The sequence below is a fragment of the Pseudophryne corroboree genome, chromosome 5 (genome assembly GCF_028390025.1).
Source record: "Pseudophryne corroboree isolate aPseCor3 chromosome 5, aPseCor3.hap2, whole genome shotgun sequence".
Lineage (NCBI taxonomy): Eukaryota > Metazoa > Chordata > Amphibia > Anura > Myobatrachidae > Pseudophryne > Pseudophryne corroboree.
The window spans coordinates 516,127,778-516,150,286 of record NC_086448.1 but is presented as its reverse complement, the minus strand read 5'-3'; the positions used below and the strand labels follow the sequence as shown (position 1 = coordinate 516,150,286).

The 22,509-nt window shown below is 44.6% G+C and overlaps 1 protein-coding gene across 4 annotated transcripts in view; it reads right to left on the bottom strand.

Annotated features, from left to right (window-relative positions):
* The window catches only part of FARS2 (phenylalanyl-tRNA synthetase 2, mitochondrial), a 1,040,929-nt gene that overhangs the window by 237,338 nt on the left and 781,082 nt on the right, over window positions 1–22,509 (bottom strand). For all 4 annotated transcript variants that reach the window (XM_063923085.1, XM_063923087.1, XM_063923086.1 and 1 more), the window contains one exon: window positions 5,918–6,069. In XM_063923085.1, coding sequence (XP_063779155.1) covers window positions 5,918–6,069 — 152 coding nt within the window. The remainder of the gene's footprint in view (window positions 1–5,917; window positions 6,070–22,509) is intronic.

Genomic DNA, 22,509 nt, shown 5'->3' with positions numbered 1-22,509 from the left:
AAGAAGTGCCCATCAAGCCAATCCAATTTATGGGAGGTGCTTCAGGAAGCGTGGGGTGAAATTTCTTCAGATTACCTCAACAAATTAATAGCTAGAATGCCAAAGGTCTGCAATGCTGCAATTGCTGCAAAAGGAGCATTCTTTGACGAAAGCAAAGTTTGAAGGACAAAATTATTATTTCAAATAAAAATCATTATTTCTAACCTTGCCAATGTTTTGACTATATGTTCTATTCATTTTGCAACTCATTTGATAAATAAAAGTCAGTTTCCATGTAAAACACGAAATTGTCTGGGTGACCCCAAACTTTTGAACGGTAGTGTATGTCTCGACATCCTGTGCAGGATAAATTCACATGAAACACATTACAAATCAAAGCGATACTGTATTGTAGTGATAAGGAAGGTTTATTTGCAGGGCCTCAGCGCAAAACTTAATAAACAGACCCCACAAACTCCTTCACTTAGTTTAATAAAACACACTTAAAAAATAGTGAGTGTTAGATAACCTTTACTGTTTCAGATACCTTAAAGACTTATATATTTCTAAATTTAGGTTTGAAATGACTGATCGTTTCATGTACAGTACATGCTAAAAGGACCATGGTTTCATTTCATACATAATTCTACTGTGTATCTTGAATCTGATATGAAAGCCTGATGCTGCTGTCACAATCTATGATATAAAATGACATCTCAAAGCAACACCTTTGCTTTGTATTTGGTGAATAGGGGGATGTCAGCATTATCGGTGACACTTCCAGGGAGCTCTTAAAACAAGAACAGACTGTCACAAGATGAAGCACAGAAGGTTCTGTGTGAGTGCTCCCTGCAGCAGGTGATTTTTAAACATTCTAGCAGTTCTAGTAAATGTAAAATGCACCTTTCAGCAGTAATAGATGTACAAAAAGGACTGTTCTCTGGGAATAAGCAAAAGCTTCATGCTGAGAACGGGATAAATAAAATACTAAACCTGTTACTTGATGTTTAGAGTTAAACGAAAATGAAAACCTGATAATGAAGATTTAACTAACCATGTAGTATAAATAAAACATAAACTGATCCAATATCCAATTATTGCATTTATCCTATACTAATTTGAAATGTAACATTTAGAGTAATACTACAGACTTTAGTAGTCACTGAAATCAGACAAGTGTATAGACCATCTCAAACTGTGTGCCGTGGCACCCTGGGGTGCCTTGGAACACTTGCAGGGGTGCCCTGGGTGGTCCTGTCAATCATAAAATACGTGGACATACAAAAGCAAATCTTGTCCCTTACCACACAATTGAACCTAAGGATGACATATAAGCCATATTTTTAAAAACAGGTAATTTTTTATTAAGATTTTCAGATTACTTTACAGTACATAAACAAAAAAAACAACAACAATAATAATAATAATATTAAGATGCCATCAATAAGAATTTTGAAAAGAGTAAGTCTGTCTGTGTGTCTTTCTTTTTCTTCCCAACATAAAGTAGTTCCACAGCAAAATCCTGCACGCAATAGCTGAGCAAAAACAATTTCAATCCATAACATGTTAGAAATAGGAAAACAAAAGTGATAAGGTGCCACCTGGGACGTATTATATTATGCCTTACATTCATGGATTCGGCGGAGGTAGAGTCCCATCATCCATGCCCAGTATAGAACTACACCATCTATCCCATTTCTAAGAAAACCTAGAGTCTGAGCCACGTGCTTTGAACATATGCCGTTCATGCTGGGCCACATCATTAACCAATGCCCTCCATTGATATACTGTATATTAGGGGAATCAGCAGTGAACCAGATTCTTACTATAACAACCTTAGCTAAAGTAGTAAGGCAGAGGACATATCTATATATCGTGACTGAATGTGTCTCCTCAGTATCTAGTCCAAATAAACAGATCTTTGGAGTCATATCAGCAAGTGAAGGAGTAGTTAATTACACATCTCCCCATACGCAAACCCAAAATAAATTAACCAAGGGACAATCCCATATCATATGCCAGAACCCAGCGTGTCAGCCCGACATTTGGGACAAAGGGAATTAGCTCTCTGCATGGACACAGGCGTACGGTAGACTCTATGAAAGACATAAAAAAATACTTGCCTGAATCTAATACAGGGGGTGGTGTATTTAATAGATCCCAATACTTGGATCCAATGTTCATTAGATAGAGTTTCCAGATCCATTTCCCATTTCAGTCTAAGGCGGTTCAATTGGTCTGGATTTAATTTATCATTAATAGCAGCATACAGTATGTAAAAGAGACTTTTCCCCTCAAGACCAAATTAAGTAACAGCACCTTAACAGAGGAATATGAGATTACCGGGGATCCTTGAGGGAATTGGGCTTGTATGGCATGTCGTAACTGGAAGTATCTAAACAAAGCAGTATTAGGGACACTAAATTCCTCCATTAGCTGTTGAAAGGACTAAAATATTCCCCCACAATACAGTTGTCCCACCGAGAACACTCCCTTCATGATTTAGATGTTATCCAGTGACATCCGTAGCAATTCAGAGTATGCATTATTAAACCATAGTGGAGTGCTGCCATCTTGATCCGACCAGTCATAGAGAGCATGAGCAAAACGCCAGATCAGTAGGGCCTGACGAAGCAAGTGAGGTAATCCAGCAACCGACAGACCAGAGAGCAGAAATTGTAGAGGAGAAAAGGAAAAAGAGGGGTAGGAGGACCCCACCCGCTCAGCCAAGAATCCTGCCATAGTCAGGTCCACTGTATACATAGTCCAACTAGCTAGGTGTGTCAGTTGTGCAGCTATTTTATATAACCTAAGATTAGGAAGGCCCAAACCCACAGACAGCTGAGACTTATATCAAGTTTTAACGGAGATTTTAACCGGTTTGTTGCCACATATAAAGGACGATAGAATACTCTCTATCCCGCTAAATATTTTCTCCGGAATATAAACTGGGGAGTTTTGCAAAATATACAGACATTTAGGCTGGGTGGCCATTTTAAACAAATGAATGTGTCCAAGAACAGATAAAGGCAATTTTCTCAAGGCATGAGCTCTCTCCTTAAAATTCAACACTATGGGATCAATATTTTGAGTCACATATTCTGAAGCTCAAAGCGTTATCCAAATACCAAGGTATTTGAACCGCAGTGTCTTTAGAGGTACATAACAAACTAGCCAGGGGTTCAATAGCACATACAGTTGCAAGAAAAAGTATGTGAACCCTTTGGAATTTCCTGGATTTGTACATAAATTGATCATAAAATGTGTTCTGATCTTCATCTAAGTCGCAACAATAGACAAACACAGTCTGATGAAACTAATACCACACAAACAATTATATGTTCTCATGTTTTTATTGAGCACACCATGTAAACATTCACAGTGTAGTAGACGATCTGGAGTCCTGTGATGCAGCTTCTCTCAGTCACTCACACGCTACACAAGGATGATGTCACCACACGGTGCGCTCCTAGTGACTGAGAGCAACTGCATTATGGAACTTCATCAATTCTTCAGGCAGCTTGGAAATCCTGAGAGGACCGTATAATGCCACCAAAACCAAGAGCCTGAGTATCATTCAACAACCCCCGTCCCAATGCAAAGTGTGTTTTGTATACACTGGATTTAAGGATTATCATCCCAGGTAATTTCAGAACTCGAAAAACATCTGTGATCCAGGGATTGGCTTCCCTAGTCATACTTAATGATTTTCAATATTTCAATATTAATTCTATTAATTTTTTAAAATGCTTTATTTGCATAAACAACCTGAACAGATAATTTGTATTTCAAATAAATTGCCTATTGTTTTGACACAGTATTAGAAACCGGCCACAAATTAATAAACATAACTTCCAACAAGGAAAGCTATTCAGATAAAAATTCTAATATATAAATACACACAGGCTTGGCCTGAAATCTTCAAGCCCGCAGCTTAAGCATGTCAGCTAAATCATGGAGTTGCAACTGGAGTTTGAACTGCATTTGGACTTTGACCTGCTCTCTATCCTGAAATGAAACAAACTTCTCAATTGCTACACCTCAGGAATGCTACTTCTCCACTCTCCTGAAACTTCACCTGGGAATTCTACCCATCACTGCATAACATAATATGTTATTACTATTTTTTGCAATTTGTCCTCACTCATTTTTTTTATTACCGTATGTCATCTTTGTTATTAATCTGTTGTCACCATGTATTTATTTCTTCAATTACCCTGACTGCTTTCCATATCTATGTACACCACCACAACATGGTCCCTTCCCTGTGTTACTATCCATGGGGGTCAATTCAATTCAGCATTTCCGGGAGACAGCTCCCAGAGTTATCTAATTCAGCGCAATGTGATGCCCAACGAGTGTGCGAGCAGAAATCTGCCAAAAGTACTGGCACAATGCTGTTTTCTGCCCTTAGCGCGGCGGAAACAACATTAAGGCAGGGCACTTAAATCAGAGAATGCGGGTTCTCACAACTAAACACCATGATTAGTCCGTGAGAACCGTCAGTCTCCAACATAACATCTCACTGAATTGAATGGCATCGGGAGCTCCTTCCCAGCGCTATGCAATCCTGCTGAATTTAATTGGCCCCTATATTTTTTCTATAATTCCAAACTGCATGGTTACACTTCAAATAACTGCTCATCCTGCCAAGATGGTTGCCTCTGCTGGTACTCTCATGGATATTATGAATATAATTTTTCAAGAATCCTGCATCTCATTTTAATATTATGTAGCTTGCGCAGTATGTGTAATCTCTTGCAGGCATTGCCTGTTTGCCCAGTGTGACCCATGTACTGCGCCCAAGATGGCTGGCTTTGTCTGGTACTTTCAAGAGTAGGATTAATAATCCTTGGAATTTATGATCCAAAATGGCTGCATCAACAATGTATTTCCTGCAAATCTAAACCTCTATATAATCATACATGCCGACTCTCTGGCTGCCCCCTCTGAGAGGTCGGCTCAACAGGTTGGGGGAGCAACGGTATAGGTGGGTGGTGCTGGGGCATGGAGGCATGACTGCATCATTGCAGCCCCTACTCCCACTATACAATGCCCAGATGACATCACTGAAAAGCGGTGGCAGGGCTATGATGATGCAATTCAGCGCAAATCGATTCACTGCCCTGCCCACTTTTGCGCAGCAAACAGACGGAAGAGGGATCGGGGAAGGGAGGGCAGTTCCAGGAGACTTACCATAGGATTTTCAGGAGCCTCCTGGCTGCTCCAGGAGAGTAGGCAAGTATATATACAGATGTGTCCTCATACATCTTGCCTCAATATGAAACACAGCGGGAGATGTCAGGCGTGAGTGCACTGACAGGTCCTGTGCAACTCCGTTAGCGTTGGGCATTTGTTTTTGCCAAAACTGCGTCTTATACGCATCACTATGTGATTAGGACGCACAAGCAGACTCTGCTAATTAAAATGATAAGCGGCATGCCTGTATTTTGTTTGCGTCTGCATCTGTATCTGCATACTTAATGGTACATTACAGTATTTTTTAGGAAACTCTGTAGCGTACCATTTCGTATGCATTTCGGCATGGCGTGACTAGAAGGGCCATTTAATGTACAGGGAGGCTAGATGTGAGTGGATGCATCTGTATATTATTCTTTTTATTTTCTACAAATCTACACCAAAGTATTAAGTTTCTATATAAATTATGATTTCTAGAAAGCGCCTTGAGTCCTTTTGGAGAAAAGCACGTTATAAATAAATGTATTATTATTAATAATAATAATAATAATAATAATAATAATAATAAAATAAGACTGCGTCTCAGTAGTAAGCAAAAACAAAAAGTTTAAATATAATGGGTGTACGTTTACATGTGTGTATGTCTGTGCGTATTGTGAGCTCTACAGGTTCTAACTGAAGAACATGAATTAAAGATATTTAAAATAAATATGTAAATAAAAAATAAATAAAAACTTACTTTGGATGTTTATATTGGTCAATCAAGGACACTTCTTCCACAATATCTCCAGCCACGCTACGAACCAGATCATAAAAATCATTCTCCAAATATCCTTCACTGGGAAGCCAGAATGAAATGTCATTGCTCAAAAAAGGAAACTTGCTGATTGGCTAAAAGAAAACAAACAAAATTAATAATTAGCTATCAAAACAATTAAACATTTCTATGTTATTGACAAATTGTCTCAGATAATTGAAAAAATAAAATGCTTTCTTTATATTTGCAACATGGCAATTTAGTACAGATTTCATGTTATGACATTATTAGTATCATTAATAATGTATTTATTTATTTGTGATTCAGAAGCTATTAAGTGTGGTAATGAGGCCATAAGTGTATAATGAATTTGAGCTGGACCTTATCATGATGACTGCTTTAATTTAACAATAGAGATGAGGTGAGAAGTGGCATGGGGGGTTACTTTTCCAAAATTTTTGGAGGGGACAATGATTTATAGTTACCCCATTAAAACCACTACCATTAACATTAGAAAATCATCTGAAAATGAAGGAGCCTAGAAATACAGATTGTATTATTACAGACCAATGTCTTATGGATGATCTTCAAAATATAATGAAACTATTGTCTATGGAGTTGTGGCAAAAATATGTTCACTCACATAATGTCTCTCTCGGGTGGTATATTACAGAATAGTCAACATTAATTACTATAAAAAGTAGAGATAATTTGCCCTATCGGTGAAAATGAATTAAACTGCAGGCCCTTCAAAAGAGATTATCACAGCAATTTAATTTGGAAAAGTTTTAGTCATATAATAGGTGGCACTGAAACAAGTAGAAGTAGGTAGTAAAAAAAAGTTTCTAAAGCAAAAAAATAAATAAAAAAAAAGATGCTGAGAAAGTACAGATGTGTCCTGATATATCTAGCATCAATATGCCATGCAGCAGGAGATGCCTGGCATGAATGAGCTGACAGGTCCGATGCGTCTATGGCTGTATCTGCATATGAAATGCTACGTTACAGTGTTTCCTTGGAAAACACTGTAGCATAGTATTTCGTATTTAGATAAAGCCGCAGTTGCACACAGAATATAGGAATACCATAATCATTTTAATCAGCATAAGCTGCTTATGCATCCTATTCACATCGTTTTGCGAATAAGACACATTTTAAATGGAAAAAATAGCATGAAAAGACACTCAGTGCTACCAAGTCACGCCACAGCATGGCGTGATTATAAGGGCTGTGTAACATGCAGGGAGGCAAGATGTACAGTACATGGACATATGTGTATTCACCGAGCTTATCACATTCAACTGTTTAAAAGTATATAGAAAACATCTATTGGTAACACATATATCAGGGCCGAAACTAGGATTTTTGGCACCCGGGGCATAGCAGTAATTTGCCCCCCACCCAAAATAAAACAAAAAAAATAGAAACAAAAAAATAATAATAGGATTTTAAATTACCGACCGGTAATTCCTTTTCTCGTAGTCCATAAGGGATATTGGGGAATCTAGTACGATGGGTATAGACAGGGTCCAAAGGAGCCAGTGCATTTTAAATTTCTTCATCTGGGTGTGCTGGCTCATCCCCTCTTTGCACCCTCCCACAGGCAGTTATAGGTAAAAACGTGCCCGAAGGAGAAAGGACATATATGAGAGAAGGAAATATGATAACAAAGAGTGGTAAGATTTACATACCAGCACACCACTAACATATAACAACCAGCAACGGCTGGAAACAACAACAGCAACAGCTGAACAGGTAACCAAATAACAAGAACCTGCAGAAAAGTCAACGCACTGAGGCGGGCGCCCAATATCCCTTGTGGACTACGAGAAAAGGATTTACCGGTAGGTATTAAAAAAATCCTATTTCCTCTAGCATCCATAAGGGATATTGGGGAATCTAGCACAATGGGGATGTCCCAAAGCTTCCAGAATGGGCGGGAACGTGTGGAGACTGCTGATGCACCGCCTGCCCAAACTGGGTATCCTCTTTGTCCAGGGTATCAAACTTGTAGAACTTCACAAAAGTGTTCTTCCCTGAACAGGTAGAACTCAGCAAAGTTGTAAGGCTGAGACTCTACGGGCAGGCACCCAGGAAGAACCCACTGATCTTGTAGAGTGGGCCTTCAGAGATTTAGAAACAGGTAGGGCTGCTGACACATAGGCCTGTTGAATAGTAAGCCTAATCCAATGAGCAATGGACTACTTTGAAGCAGGATAACCCTTTTTCTGTGCATCATAGAGTACGAATAAAGAATCCGTCTTTCTGATCCGAGTCGTTCTCTTGACTTAGATTTTTAAGGCTCGCACAGCATCCGATGCCTCTGGAGGAGCAGAAGCTCCAGAAATGGACGGAATCACAATAGGCTGATTCAAGTGAAACGCAAAGACAACCTTTGGCAGGATCTGCTGCCTAGTGCGGAGCTCCACTCTGTCCTCGTAAAAGACCAAGTATGGGCTTTTACACGACAAGGACCCCAATTCTTTGACATGTCGAGCAGAAGCCAGGGCCAGCAACATCACCATCTTCCACGTGCGGTACTTACCATCATCAGAGGTTCAAACCAGGAGGACTGTAGAAATTCCAACACTACATTCAGATCCTAGTGTGCCGTAGGTGGCACAAAAGGAGGTGGGATGTGGAGTACCCCTTGCAAGAATGTCTGAACTTCTGGAAACACTGCAAATTTCACCAGGAAGAAAATGGAGACGGCTGAAATTTGGACCTTAATGGAATCCAGACATAAGCCCTTATCCACACCAGCCTGCAGGAAACGTAAGAAACGTCCCAAGTGAAACTCAGCAGGCAGAAACGTGTGCTCCGCGCACCAAGAGACATATCTCCTTCAGATATGATGATAGTGTTTTGACGTCACAGGTTTCCTGTCCTGAACAATGGTAGCAATAACTTTCTTGGAAAGGCGCTTGTGAGCTAGGATGTTCCGCACAACCTCCATGCCGTCAAACAAAGTCGCCGTAAGATCCATGTACCACACCCTTCGAGGCCAATCCGGGGCAATTAGAATTGCCTAGACGCCCTGATTTCTGATGCGCTGAAGCACCCTTGGGAGCAACGGAATCGGATGAAACAGGTAGACCAGTCGGTAAGGCCAAGGTGACGTCAGTGCATCTACTGCCCTCGCCTGAGGGTCCCTGATTCGTGAGCAATACCAGTGAAGCTTCTTGTTGAGATGAGAAGCCATCATGTCTATTTGCGGGCAGCCCCACCGGTTGTTGACCTGCTGAACACCTGCCATGTTGCGGTATTGGTGCTGGAACAATGACGTGGGACTGGATCAACTTTTGGATGGCCTGTTGCAACATAACTTGCATATCCTCCAAAGCTAGTAAGCTTGATTTGAAAAATTGTTGGGGAGGAGTACTGTCGAACTCCAGCTTGTAGCCTTGATAAACAAGATTTCTGACCCAGGTATCCTGGCAAGAAGTCTCCCAGACGTGGCTGAAGTGACGCAGTCGAGCTCCCACACCCAGATCCCCTCGGGGTGGGTGGGCACAGTCATGCTGAAGCCTTGGCGGAAGCAGAACTGGTGGTCTGTTCCTGAGAGCTGGTGCTTGCAGGTTTTCTGGAATTACCTCTGGGGCCTCTAGTCGCATTGGAGGCACCTCTGGCCTTAGATCGAAATCTGTGAGACCGAAAGGACTGGACAGACAGCACCGGATAGGAGAGTCTCGCCGGCGGGGCCCCAGAGGGGAGAAACGTGGATTTCTCAGCCGTAACTTTGGAAATCCAGGTATCCAATTCAACCCCAAAGAGCCATTCCCCAGAAAAGGGGAGGGATTCTACACTACGTTTGGATTCTGCATCCGCAATCCACTGGCGCAACCACAAGGCCCTGCGCGTCGACACTGCCATGGCAGAAGTCCTAGCATTAATGTTCCCCATCTCCTTGAGCGAATCACAGAGGACACATGGAGTGTCCTGGATGTGCTTTAGAAGGGTCACCATAGTGACCAAGGGCATATCCCCCGAGAGGCCCCCCTGAATTTGAGAGGCCCAGGAATGAATCTCCAGAATCCTTCATGGTAAAGGAGCCCGGGACAGGCAGCACCGCCTTTTTGGACAGGCGAAAGACTGATACATCCACCCCAGGGGGTTCCTCCCAAAATGTCCTACCTTCAGGAGCAAATGGGAAAGTGCGCAAAAATTTTTTGGGACACTTGGGATTTTTTGTCTGGATTTTTCCAGGCCAGTTTGAATAGGTCATCTAACTCTGCAGAGTCAGAGAAAGTGACATTAGGCTTGTTTTGAATAAAGAAAAACGACTGCTGTGACGCAGCGTCCTCTAGAGATTAGGGGTTCAATACCCTGAGCAGAATCAGGATCCCCACTAACGGGATCCAAGTCATCCCCATCCTCCTGTATATCATCATCTGTATCAGAGAGTAGAGCAGGTAACCCACGCTTCTGTGGACCTGCATGAGAGAGGGGGGGGCTGTGCATCTGGTCTAGCAGCTAAATCTGCAACAGCTTGTTGTAGTAGCGGAGTCTTCTGCACATTAGCAGTGAGCTGGGATGACATATCTGACATCCTAGTTTTAAGAGACCCTAACCAGTGGGGCTCTGTTCCCTCTCCCCCAGCCCCTTCACTGATTTGTGAAGATTGGCTGCATTGTTCACAGGAAACAGAATCAGTAGATAATGGAGAGAATCTGGTGTGGAATACACAGCACAGCTTGTGTTTACCCATGTTTCACAGTAAGCACAATAACATACACATATACACAGACCGTTATATTGCAAGCCTGCCCTACTGTATATGAGAGGAGACACAGAGAGAGAGAGGACACCAGCACACCCGGAGCTGTACAGCCCCAGTGAGGCTGTCAGCTCACTATATTACAGTAAACACTAACAATTCCTGTCCTAAAGAGGACCCAGATAGTATACACAAGCGGCTCTCGCCCTTTGCTACACCCTGTACCAGATAATCAGTGTGGCTGAGGAATCAGGAAGTGCTGTGTGTGCTGAGAATGGCTATAGTAAGCAGAGGAAAGCACCAAAACACCTCAGGTCCCACTATGATGTAGCTCCGACCCCTCCATTGGCGCCGGAGCTACAGATATATATTATACTGGCAAAGTCTCCTTACAGCTAAAAAACATCACAACAAGTGCTAGTTCTAGCGGTTTTGTGTCAGTCTACATGGGGAATGTTAGCTGGCCCCCCCACAGGAGGGTCCCGTACGTTGCACCCGTGGTCAGCCGCACTTGAACCGGGGGACTCCCCTAGCGGGGCCCCTGATGTGTACTCACCACCAATGTCACCTTCAGGCAGCGTTAGGGGTGTGTGGCGTGCTGTGGCTGTGACAGCCAAGGCACGGTGCCCCGCTGAACAACAACCCCTCAGGACGGTGGTCCTCCAGCGGGAAAGCGGCTCTGCACCTCGTAAGGCCGGTGACCCCCCCCTTCCCCAACTCCCACGGTGCAGGTATGCTGTTGCCCAAACAGCATTCCAAAAACAACAAACATAAAAAAGAAATTGAAGAAAACTCTCTGGAGCTCAGAGATGTGCATCCTCTCCTGAGGGCACTTTTTTCTAAACTGCCTGTGGGAAGGGGCATAGAGGGGAGGAGCCAGCACACCCATTTGAAGAAATTTAAAGTGCGCTGGCTCCTTTGGACCCCGTCTATACCCATCGTACTAGATTCCCCAATATCCCTTATGTATGCTAGGCGATAATATTCAAAGATATGAACGACCTCGTTCATTAATGAACGAGATACCGTTCATAAATAACAAGAAAAAGAAGTGTGTCTTGCGCCCTAGTGGCCGCTTTGTACTAAACTCTCAAGAGCACAAATTCTTGAAAAATACACAAATACAAAAACAAAGGAGTAGTCCACAAGTGCCTCTAGATAGATCAACACGAACACTCTCCCAAAGGTTTCCTCCTAGACTTAAAACACTCTATCTGGACATAAATTCTCCAGTATTCTGCAATATTTCTTGTTCCTCCACAATAAGGTTCGCACCTCAAACTGACCTCCACTTAGTGTGGGATACACATCAAAAGGTATCTTTGAATCTTCCTCCCGATTACTCCCCAGTAGGTCAGCTAGACACCATCCCGTCCCTTGTAGTTGACACTCACCTCTGGTCTATTCCCTATGTTCCTTGAACGGTTTCTTTATCACCACCCCGATCTCATCCGAGTTCCTAAATAGCGGTTTTGATGACAAATATTGCAGTGGGTGCCGTACTCAAAGATACAAAAAGGAATTTTGCAGAGCAGATTTCTCACATCAAAATGCATAAGCGTAGTGGAGGTTTTTAAACTGTTTTTTAATAATTTTGTGCTATTTTTTTAACTGATGGAATAATAGGATTTTGGTACCGATAAATCCTTTTCTCCTAGTCCGTAGAGGATGCTGGGGACTCCAAAAGGACCATGGGGTATAGACGGGATCCGCAGGAGCTTGGGCACACTGAAAAGACTTAATCTGGGTGTGTACTGGCTCCTCCCTCTATGCCCCTCCTCCAGACCTCAGTTATAGGAACTGTGCCCAGGAGAGACGGACATTTCGAGGAAAGATTTTTGTTTCAACTAAGGGCTACCAACATACCAGCCCACACCACAAACATACCATACAACCAGAGTAACATTAAACCAGATAACAGTATGAATTAACAACAGCAACAAACTGAAACAAGAAATACACAACCCGTGTATAAACTAATTTAACTAGCAAGAAAACACTGCAAGTAACAGTCCGCACTGGGATGGGCGCCCAGCATCCTCTACGGACTAGGAGAAAAGGATTTATCGGTAAGTACCAAAATCCTATTTTCTCTTACGTCCTAGAGGATGCTGGGGACTCCAAAAGGACCATGGGGTTTATACCAAAGCTCCAGAACGGGCGGGAGAGTGCGGACGACTCTGCAGCACCGACTTAGCAAACGCAAGGTCCTCATCAGCCAGGGTATCAAACTTATAGAACTTAGCAAAAGTGTTTGAACCCGACCAAGTAGCTGCTCGGCAAAGCTGTAACGCCGAGACGCCTCGGGCAGCCGCCCAAGATGAGCCCACTTTTCTGGTAGAATGGGCTTTTACTGACTTCGGCACCGGTAGTCCGGCCGAAGAATGAGCCTGCTGAATCGTACTACAAATCCAGCGTGCAATAGTCTGTTTTGAAGCAGGATGACCAATTTTGTTGGAAGCATCCAAGACAAAAAGCGTCTCAGTTTTTCTGGCAACAGCTGTCCTAGTGACGTAGATCTTCAACGCTCTTACAACATCCAGAGATTTTGGAATCGCCGCAGCCTCTGTAGCCACCGGGACCACAATAGGTTGGTTAATGTGAAATGAAGAAACCACCTTCGGTAGAAATTGTTGACGAGTCCTCAATTCCGCCTTATCCGAATGAAAAATCAAGTACGGGCTCTTATGAGATAAGGCCGCCAACTCTGACACCCGCCTGGCAGACGCCAGCGCCAACAGCATAACTACCTTCCAAGTGAGAAATTTCAATTCAACCTTACGCAAAGGTTCAAACCAGGAAGACATGAGAAACCGTAAGACCACATCAAGCTCCCTTGGAGCTACAGGAGGCACAAACGGAGGATTGATATGCATTACTCCTTTCACAAAAGTCTGAACCTCTGGGAGGACAGCTAATTCTTTTTTAAAGAAAATAGACAAAGCCGAAATCTGCACTTTGATAGAACCTAATTTCAGTCCTGCGTCTACTCCCGCCTGTAAAAAGTGGAGAAAGCGCCCCAAGTGAAAATCTTCCGCAGGAGCCATTATAGACTTACACCAGGAAACATACTTTCTCCAAATACAGTGATTATGTTTCGCCGTAACCTCCTTCCTAGCCTTAATGAGAGTTGGAATGACCTCCTTGAGGATACCCTTACGAGCTAAGATCTGGCGCTCAACCTCCATGCCGTCAAATGCAGCCGCGGTAAGTCTGGAAACACGCATGGACCCTGCAACAACAGGTCCTCTCTTAGAGGAAGCGGCCAAGGATCTTCCACCAGTAATTCCTGAAGATCCGGGTACCAGGCCCTTCTTGGCCAATCTGGAATGACGAGAATCGCCTGAACCCTTGCTCGTCGAATGATCCCCAGTACCTTTGGAATGAGAGGAAGTGGAGGGAACACATACACCGACTGGAACACCCATGGAGACACCAGGGCGTTCACTGCACTGGCTTGGGGGTCCCTTGACCTGGAACAATACCTCGGGAGCTTCTTGTTGAGACGAGACGCCATCATGTCGATCAACGGAATTCCCCAACGTTTTGTCACCTCTGCAAATACCTCTTGGTGAAGAGCCCACTCTCCCGGATGGAGATCGTGTCTGCTGAGGAAATCTGCTTCCCAGTTGTCCACTCCCGGTAGGAAGACTGCTGACAGGGCGCTCACGTGTTGTTCCGCCCAGCGAAGGATTCTTGTGGCCTCCGCCATTGCCGCTCTGCTCCTTGTTCCGCCTTGTCGGTTTATATGTGCCACCGCTGTGATGTTGTCTGACTGTACCAGGACAGGTCGACCCTGAAGAAGGCTTCTTGCTTGCAGCAGGCCGTTGTAAACGGCTCTTAACTCGAGAACATTTATGTGGAGACAAGCTTCCTGGAACGACCATTTCCCCTGGAAGTTCCTTCCTTGGGTGACTGCGCCCCAGCCCCGGAGACTTGCATCTGTTGTCAGAAGTACCCAATCCTGGATACCGAACCGGCGTCCCCCTAGGAGGTGAGGACTTTGTAGCCACCACAGGAGAGAAATTCTGGCTCTGGGAGATAGACTTATCTTCCGGTGCATGTGCAGGTGAGACCCGGACCATTTGCTCAGCAAGTCCCATTGAAACACCCGGGCATGAAACCTGCCAAATGGAATGGCTTCGTACGCCGCAACCATTTCCCCCAGAACCCGAGTACAGTGATGGATCGACACACTCGTCGGCCTCAGAAGTTCCCTGACCATCGTCTGCAGTTCCAGAGCTTTTTCTTCTGGTAGAAATACTTTCTGTAAATTCGTGTCCAGAATCATGCCCAGAAAAGGCAGCCCAGTGGTCGAAATCAACTGAGATTTTGGCAACTTGAGCACCCAACCGTGCTGTCGCAGAACTGACAGTGACAAATTTACACTTCTCAGCAACCGTTCCTTGGACCTCGCCTTTATCAGGAGATCGTCCAAGTACGGGATAATTGTAACCCCTTGTTTGCGAAGGAGAACCATAATTTCCGCCATGACTTTGGTGAAAATCCTCAGAGCCGTGGAAAGCCCAAACGGCAACGTCTGAAATTGGTAATGAGAATCCTGTATCGCAAACCTGAGGAAGGCCTGATGTGAAAGACATATCGGGACATGTAAGTAGGCATCCTTTATGTCGACTGACGCCATAAAATCCAGGCTGGCAATTACCGCTCGAAGAGATTCCATCTTGAACTTGAAAACTTTCAAGTATGGATTGAGGGATTTTAGATTTAGAATTGGTCTGACCGAACCGTCCGGTTTCGGCACAACAAAGAGGCTCGAGTAGAAGCCCTTTCCCCGTTGGGACGAGGGAACGGGAACAATGACCCTCTGTAGACACAATTTTTGTATCGCTGCCAGCACCACCTCCCTGTCCGGAAGAGCTACTGGTAACGCCAAAATGAAGAACCGGTGAGTGGGTATCTCCCGAAACTCCAGCTTGTATCCCTGAGACACAATCTCTAGGACCCAAGGATCCAGGTCTGATTGAATCCAGACCTGACTGAATATTTGTAGACGACCCCCAACGGTCCGGACTCCCCTAGGGAAGCACCAGCGTCATGCGGTGGACTTGGTAGAAGCAGGGGAGGACTTTTGGTCCTGGGCGCCTGACACTGCAGGTGGTTTCCTTCCCCTTCCTCTACCTTTTGAAGCGAGGAAGGACGAACCTTTTCCACGCCTGTATTTATTGTGACGAAAGGACTGCATCTGCTGATGTGGTGCCTTTTTCTGTTGTGTGGGAACATAAGGAAGCAAAGAGGACTTACCCGCAGTCGCGGTCGAGACCAGGTCAGCCAAGCCGTCCCCAAACAAGACAGTACCTTTGAAGGGTAACGCTTCCATAGCCCTCTTGGAGTCGGCATCAGCATTCCATTGATGGATCCACAACGCCCTCCTGGCTGATATTGACATGGCATTGGCTCTTGATCCCAAGAGATAGACATCCCTCGCCGCATCCTTCAGGTAATCTGCAGCGTCCTTGATATAACCAAGAGTCAAAAAGAACATTATCTTTATCAAGGGTATCCATATCATTAGATAAATTCTCAGCCCATTTAGCAATAGCACTACTCACCCATACCGACGCCACAGCAGGTCTGAGCAATGCACCCGAATTAGCGAAAATGGACTTCAGAGACATCTCCAGCTTGCGATCCGCCGGATCTTTGAGAGCTGCCGTGTCAGGAGACGGAAGCGCCACTTTCTTAGACAAGCGAGATAGAGCTTTGTCAACATTTGGAGACGCCTCCCATTTTTCCCTATCATCAGAGGGGAACGGATATGCCATGTAAATCCTCTTGGCAATCTGCCACCTATTATCCGGCGACTCCCAAGCCTTTTCACAAAGAGTATTCATTTCATGAGAGGGGGGAAACTTCACCTCAGGTTTTTTTCCCTTAAACAAGCAAATCCTTGTTTCCTGTACCGCAGGTTCATCAGAAATGTGTAAAACATCTTTTATAGCCACAATCATGTACTGAATACTCTTAACTAATCGTGGATGTAAAGCAGCCTCAGTGAAATCGACCTCGGAATCAGAGTCCGTTTCGGTATCCGTATCTACCACTTGAGTACATGGCTGCTTTTGCGACCCAGATGGGGTCTGTACCTGAGACAAAGCCTCTTCCATGGACTTTTTCCACACCTGTGTCTGTTACTCAGACTTATCCAACCTCTTTGATAAAGAAGCTACATTCAAATTTATCGTACTGAGCAATGCGAGTAAATCAGGTGTCGGCTGCGTCTACAGTCCCAAATCTAGCCCCGCATCCGCTCCCCCAATAACCTCCTCAGGTGAATAACATTCAGCCTCAGACATGCCGACACGTAGTACCGACACACAGATACACACATAACGTCCCAGCTAGGTGACAGGCCCAGATAGAGGACACAGAGGGAGTATGCCAGCTCACACCCCAGCGCCCATATATCCCAACAAAAGATATATGTACCCAGCGCTGCTTAATTTATAATGATAAGAAGCACCACACTGCGGCCCCCCCTTCTGAATATCTCCCCGTTACTTGTGAGAGGAATGTGGAGGTCCTGGCAGTGTCTCCTTCAGCCGCGTGTTGAAGGAGAAGATGGCGTCTGTGAGCCGCGGGACGAAGCTCCGCCCCCTTCCCGGCGCGCTTCGGCCCGCCAAATTTGAAAATGAAAAAGATGCCGGTGGGGGTTTAAGAAACGGTGCCGAGGCACCAAAAGCCTTCTGCCGGTCCCCGACCTTAGTAACATGCTACCCAGGGCGCCCCCCCCCCCCCCCCCCAGAGCCCTGCACCCTGTAACTACCGTTGGTGATGTGTGTGGGAGCATGGAGCACAGCGTTACCGCTGTGCTGTACCTTCCGTTACTGAAGTCTCCTGCCATCCTGAAGTCTTCTGATCTTCTCATACTCACCCGACTTCTTTCTTCTGGCTTCTGTGAGGGGGTGACGGCGTGGCTCCGGGAACAGGCAGCTAGGCGCACCAAGTGATCGAACCCTCTGGAGCTAATGGTGTCCAGTAGCCGAGAAGCAGAGCCCTTAACTAAGAAGAAGTAGGTCTGCTTCTCTCCTCTCACTCCCACGCTGCAGGGAGCCTGTAGCCAGCAGGTCTCCCTGAAAATAAAAAACCTAACAAAAAGTATTTTCCAGAGAAACTCAGGAGAGCTCCCCTGTGAGTGTCCAGTCAGTCCTGGGCACAAAGTCTAACTGAGGTCTGGAGGAGGGGCATAGAGGGAGGAGCCAGTTCACACCCAGATTAAGTCTTTTCAGTGTGCCAAGCTCCTGCGGATCCCGTCTATACCCCATGGTCCTTTTGGAGTCCCCAGCATCCTCTAGGACGTAAGAGAAAAAAACATCATTTTGATGTGAGAAATCTGGTCTGCAAAATTCCTTTTTGTATCTTTGAGTAGGGCACCCACTGCAATATCTGTCATCAAGACCGCTATTTAGGAACTCGGATGAGATCGGGGTGGTGATAAAGAAACCGTTCAAGGAACATAGGGAATAGACCAGAGGTGAGTGTCAACTACAAGGGACGGGATGGTGTCTAGCTGACCTACTGGGGAGTAATCGGAAGATTCAAAGATACCTTTTGATGTGTATCCCGCACTAAGTGGAGGTCAGTTTGAGGTGCGAACCTTATTGTGGAGGAACAAGAAATATTGCCAAATACTGGAGAATTTATGTCCAGATAGAGTGTTTTAAGTCTAGGAGGAAACCTTTGGGAGAGTGTTCGTGTTGATCTATCTAGAGGCGCTTGTGGACTACTTTGTTTTTGTATTTGAGATACCGTTCATATCTTTGAGTGTGGAGGCACCAGTGATGAACGATGCGCGGCCCCACGCTCGTTCATCGCTGTTGCCCCGTCGCCTGTGCATGCAGGCCAATATGGACGATCTTGTCCATATTTTCCTGCACTTCTATGGAGCCGGGTGATGGGGGGAGTGAAGAAACTTCACTCCCCCCGTCACTGCCCCCCCCCCCGCCGCCGGGTCGCCAGTCGGCGGCAGATAGCTGAATGTGTAGGGCCCTTAAGGATAATAAAAACAAAAATTAAAGGTTGCGCACACTACACATATTACACATGTGGCAGCAGCGTGTACACACTACATATAGTGCACAAATGACATCAGGGTACACACACTACATATAGTACACACATGGCAGCAGGGTGTACACACTACATATAGTACACACATGGCAGCAGTGTGTACACACTACATATAGTGCACACATGACAGCAGGGTGTACACACTACATATAGTACACACATGGCAGCAGAGTGCACACACTACATAAAGTGCACACATGGCAGCATGGTGTACACACTACATATAGTGCACACATAACAGCAGGGTGCACACACTGCATATAGTGCACACATGGCAGCAGGGTGCACACACTACATATAGTACACACATGGCGACAGGGTGCACACACTACATGCAGTACACATATGGCAGCAGGGTGCAGTGCACACAATACATTCAATACACATATGGCAGCAGGTCAGGAAGTGACACACAGGGACACAGGGAGGCCAGAGGTGACAAGCAAAGTAGCGCACACACACACACACACACACACACACACACACACACACACACACACACACACACACAGGGGGGCAGCTCACCTGCATGGTGCTGTACAGGAACCAGCTGGTGTGGGAGTCGGGAGCGGGGGGGACATGCTGGGACACAAAGGAGGAGGAAGGGATAGAGACGCTCTCTGATTTCATGAAGTGGGAGGAGGAGCTTTGGGATATCATGTACTGTGAGACCACTTCCGCTGCCCCATCTTCTTCCCACTGCCTGGTGGTGACTCCAATACTAACACTTTCCCACCGCCGCTTCTCTCTCTGCACATATGAGTTGGACACGGGACCGTCTCGGCGCCTGGTGCACGTGCCCCCCTATATATATATATACACACACACACATCACGTTGCAGCCATGCATATATAGTGTGACTTATACTAGTATCATAATAAACTAATCCGTACAACTGGAGATACCCTCAAATAACAGCCAGCCATAGTAAATGTATACTTTCAGGCATATTTTTTCCTGTGGGATGAAGCCATTTGTACTAGCATGCCTCAAATCAGTCACATGACCGGCTAAAAGAAAACAGTGTACCTGACTTAATTATCTCACTGTCATGTACACGAATAATGAATAACTGAAATGAAGCCATTTGTGCACAACCTGCACATCATTAACATGCGTTCAAAGAAATTCTAGCAAGAAAACCCCCCAAAAAATAAAAGCAATGATGCAAATGTGCTTATTAAATTACGCTGAGCATTATACAAGGCAAAATACACTTTCCAAAATAAACTAATTGTGAAAATACCTTGTACACACATAAGCTAAAAAGGGATATGTGATTAATCTTGGATTAATGAAACCCTCAGTGAATCAGCTGTGAAATCAAAGGGATTTCACAGTCTGTTATATGAATAAACCTGTCAAATTAAATCATTTTCTGCAAAAGAGATGCAAAACAATATGTGGGAACTACCGGATGAGCGGCATATATTACTTTGCTCATAAATTGCCATTTGAATAAAATGCTTCATATCATAGTTCCCTAGTATGCAATTATGAGAGTTACAACACACAAAAACACATTTTTTGAATAGCTGGTTTTATTATATGCTGGTTTCAGGAATAACAGCTGAAAAAAAAAACTCATCACGTACGAAACAGAGAAGTAAAGTAGCTGCAAAATAAATGTGAAGTGGGAAAAGCAGCAAACATGCAAAGGAATAACCTGTCCTCGGGGAAGCGGACAGTTATCCATTTAGCACCTCACTATATAACTGATCTGCATAGCTTTCATTTCATTGCTTGTCTTTATCAGTGCCAAGATGTTTCAGCAAACTTTAGTTACAGTAATTCAGAATTGTAAATAGTGATTCATTTTAGAATTTGCAAGGCTTACGTTTTCTTTGTACTGGAATAATGATTTGGTTAAATACTTGTACAGTAACAATGCATGGCTATGGATGTTTGCCACACAGAGGTGTAGCTAGGTGCCATGATGCCCGGAGTGTATGTTGTTTTGGCGCCCCCCTCCCCTGTACTGAATTGGGGACCTAGTCAGCATGTGGTGGCATGTTAAATTTGAAAAGAAACAATATTTAAAAATCCTAAATTGGTGACACAGCCGGTTCTAGATCTTGCGGAGCTCAGGGCGAAAGTTTCCTTTGGGTGCACCCCATGTTTAAAAAAGAGTCACTGCGGGCTAAAGACTTGCAACAACAATAGATGGGCATGGCAGTACGGATGGTGTTATGGTTAGCATTAATGCCTCACGGCCCTCAGGTCATGGGTTCAATTCCCACCATGGCCCTAACTGTGTGGCGTTTGTATATTCTCCCCGTGCTTGCGTGGGTTTCCTCCGGGTACTCCGGTTTCCTCCCACAATACAAAAATATACTGGTAGGTTAATTGGATCCCAACAAAATTAACTCTGTTGTGTGTGGAGGTGGGTGTGTGGTAAGGAATATAGATTGTAAGCTCCCATGGGGCAGGGACTGATGTGAATGGCAAAATATTCTCTGTATAGCGCTGTGGAATGTGTGTGTGCTATATAATAACTGGTAATAATATATACCGTTATGGTAAGAACTTACCTTTGATAACGGGATTTCTCCTATGTCCACAGGTATCCACAAGATAACATTGGGATATGCCAGAGCGACAGTGGAAATGGCACCAAACAGTCACAAGCTCCTCCATATAATCCCGCCCACCGACTCAGTCAAATCAGTTGTTTTCACAGAAATTAGGCAGGAGTATCATGTAGAGCCCTATTCAGGCGATAAGAATACACATGCACACCCTTCCATACAAGAGGGAAGAGGTTTAGTGATTGTAAAGATCCTCAAATCAGGTGCGTCAGGGTGGGATCCCTGTGGATACCTGTGGACATAGGAGAAATCCTGTTATCAACGGTAAGTTCTTACCATAACGGTATCTTTCTCCGGCTGGGTCCACAGGTTATCCACAGGAAAACATTGGGATTCCCACAGCCATTATTAGTTATGGGGACGCTCCTAATTAACCAGGAGAACCTTTCGCCCGAATTCCACGTCGTGAGAGGCAAAAGTATCCAAGGCATAATGTCTAATGAATGTGTTAATGGAAGACCATGTGGCTGCCAAACAAATCTGTTCTGCTGAAGCACCATGTTGTGCTGCCCATGAAGGACTTACCCTACGTGTAGAGTGTGCAGAGACATTAGCCTGAACAGGGAGATCAGCACGAGAATATGCTTCTGAAATTGTAATTCGAAGCCATCTTGCTAGCGTCTGTTTACTAGCAGGCCATCCTCTTTTGTGAAATCCATAGAGAATGAAGAGAGAATCTGTCTTTCTGATGGCACTAGTACGATCCACGTAAATTCTTAATGCACGAACTACGTCCAGCGACGCTTCTCCCGCAGAATGTCCCGATACCTGAAAAGCTGGGACTACAATTTCTTCGTTCAGGTGAAACTTTGAGACCACCTTCGGAAGATAACCAGAACTAATTCTGACAACTGCTTTATCTGGATAAAAGATCAGAAAAGGAGACTTACACGACAGTGCTCCTAAATCTGACACTCTTCTAGCTGACGCCATTGTCAGTAGAAAGAGAACTTTAGCCGTCAACCATTTAAGATCTGCTCTCTTAAGTGGTTCAAACGGAGCCCCCTGAAGGAATTTAAGAACCAGATTTAAATCCCAGGGTACTGCAGGAGGAACAAATGGTGGTTGAATGTGCAACATTCCCTGAAAAAAACGTACGCACATTCTGTAGGTTCGCAATCTTTCTCTGAAACCATACAGTTAATGCTGATACTTGCACTCTCAAAGAAGCCACCTT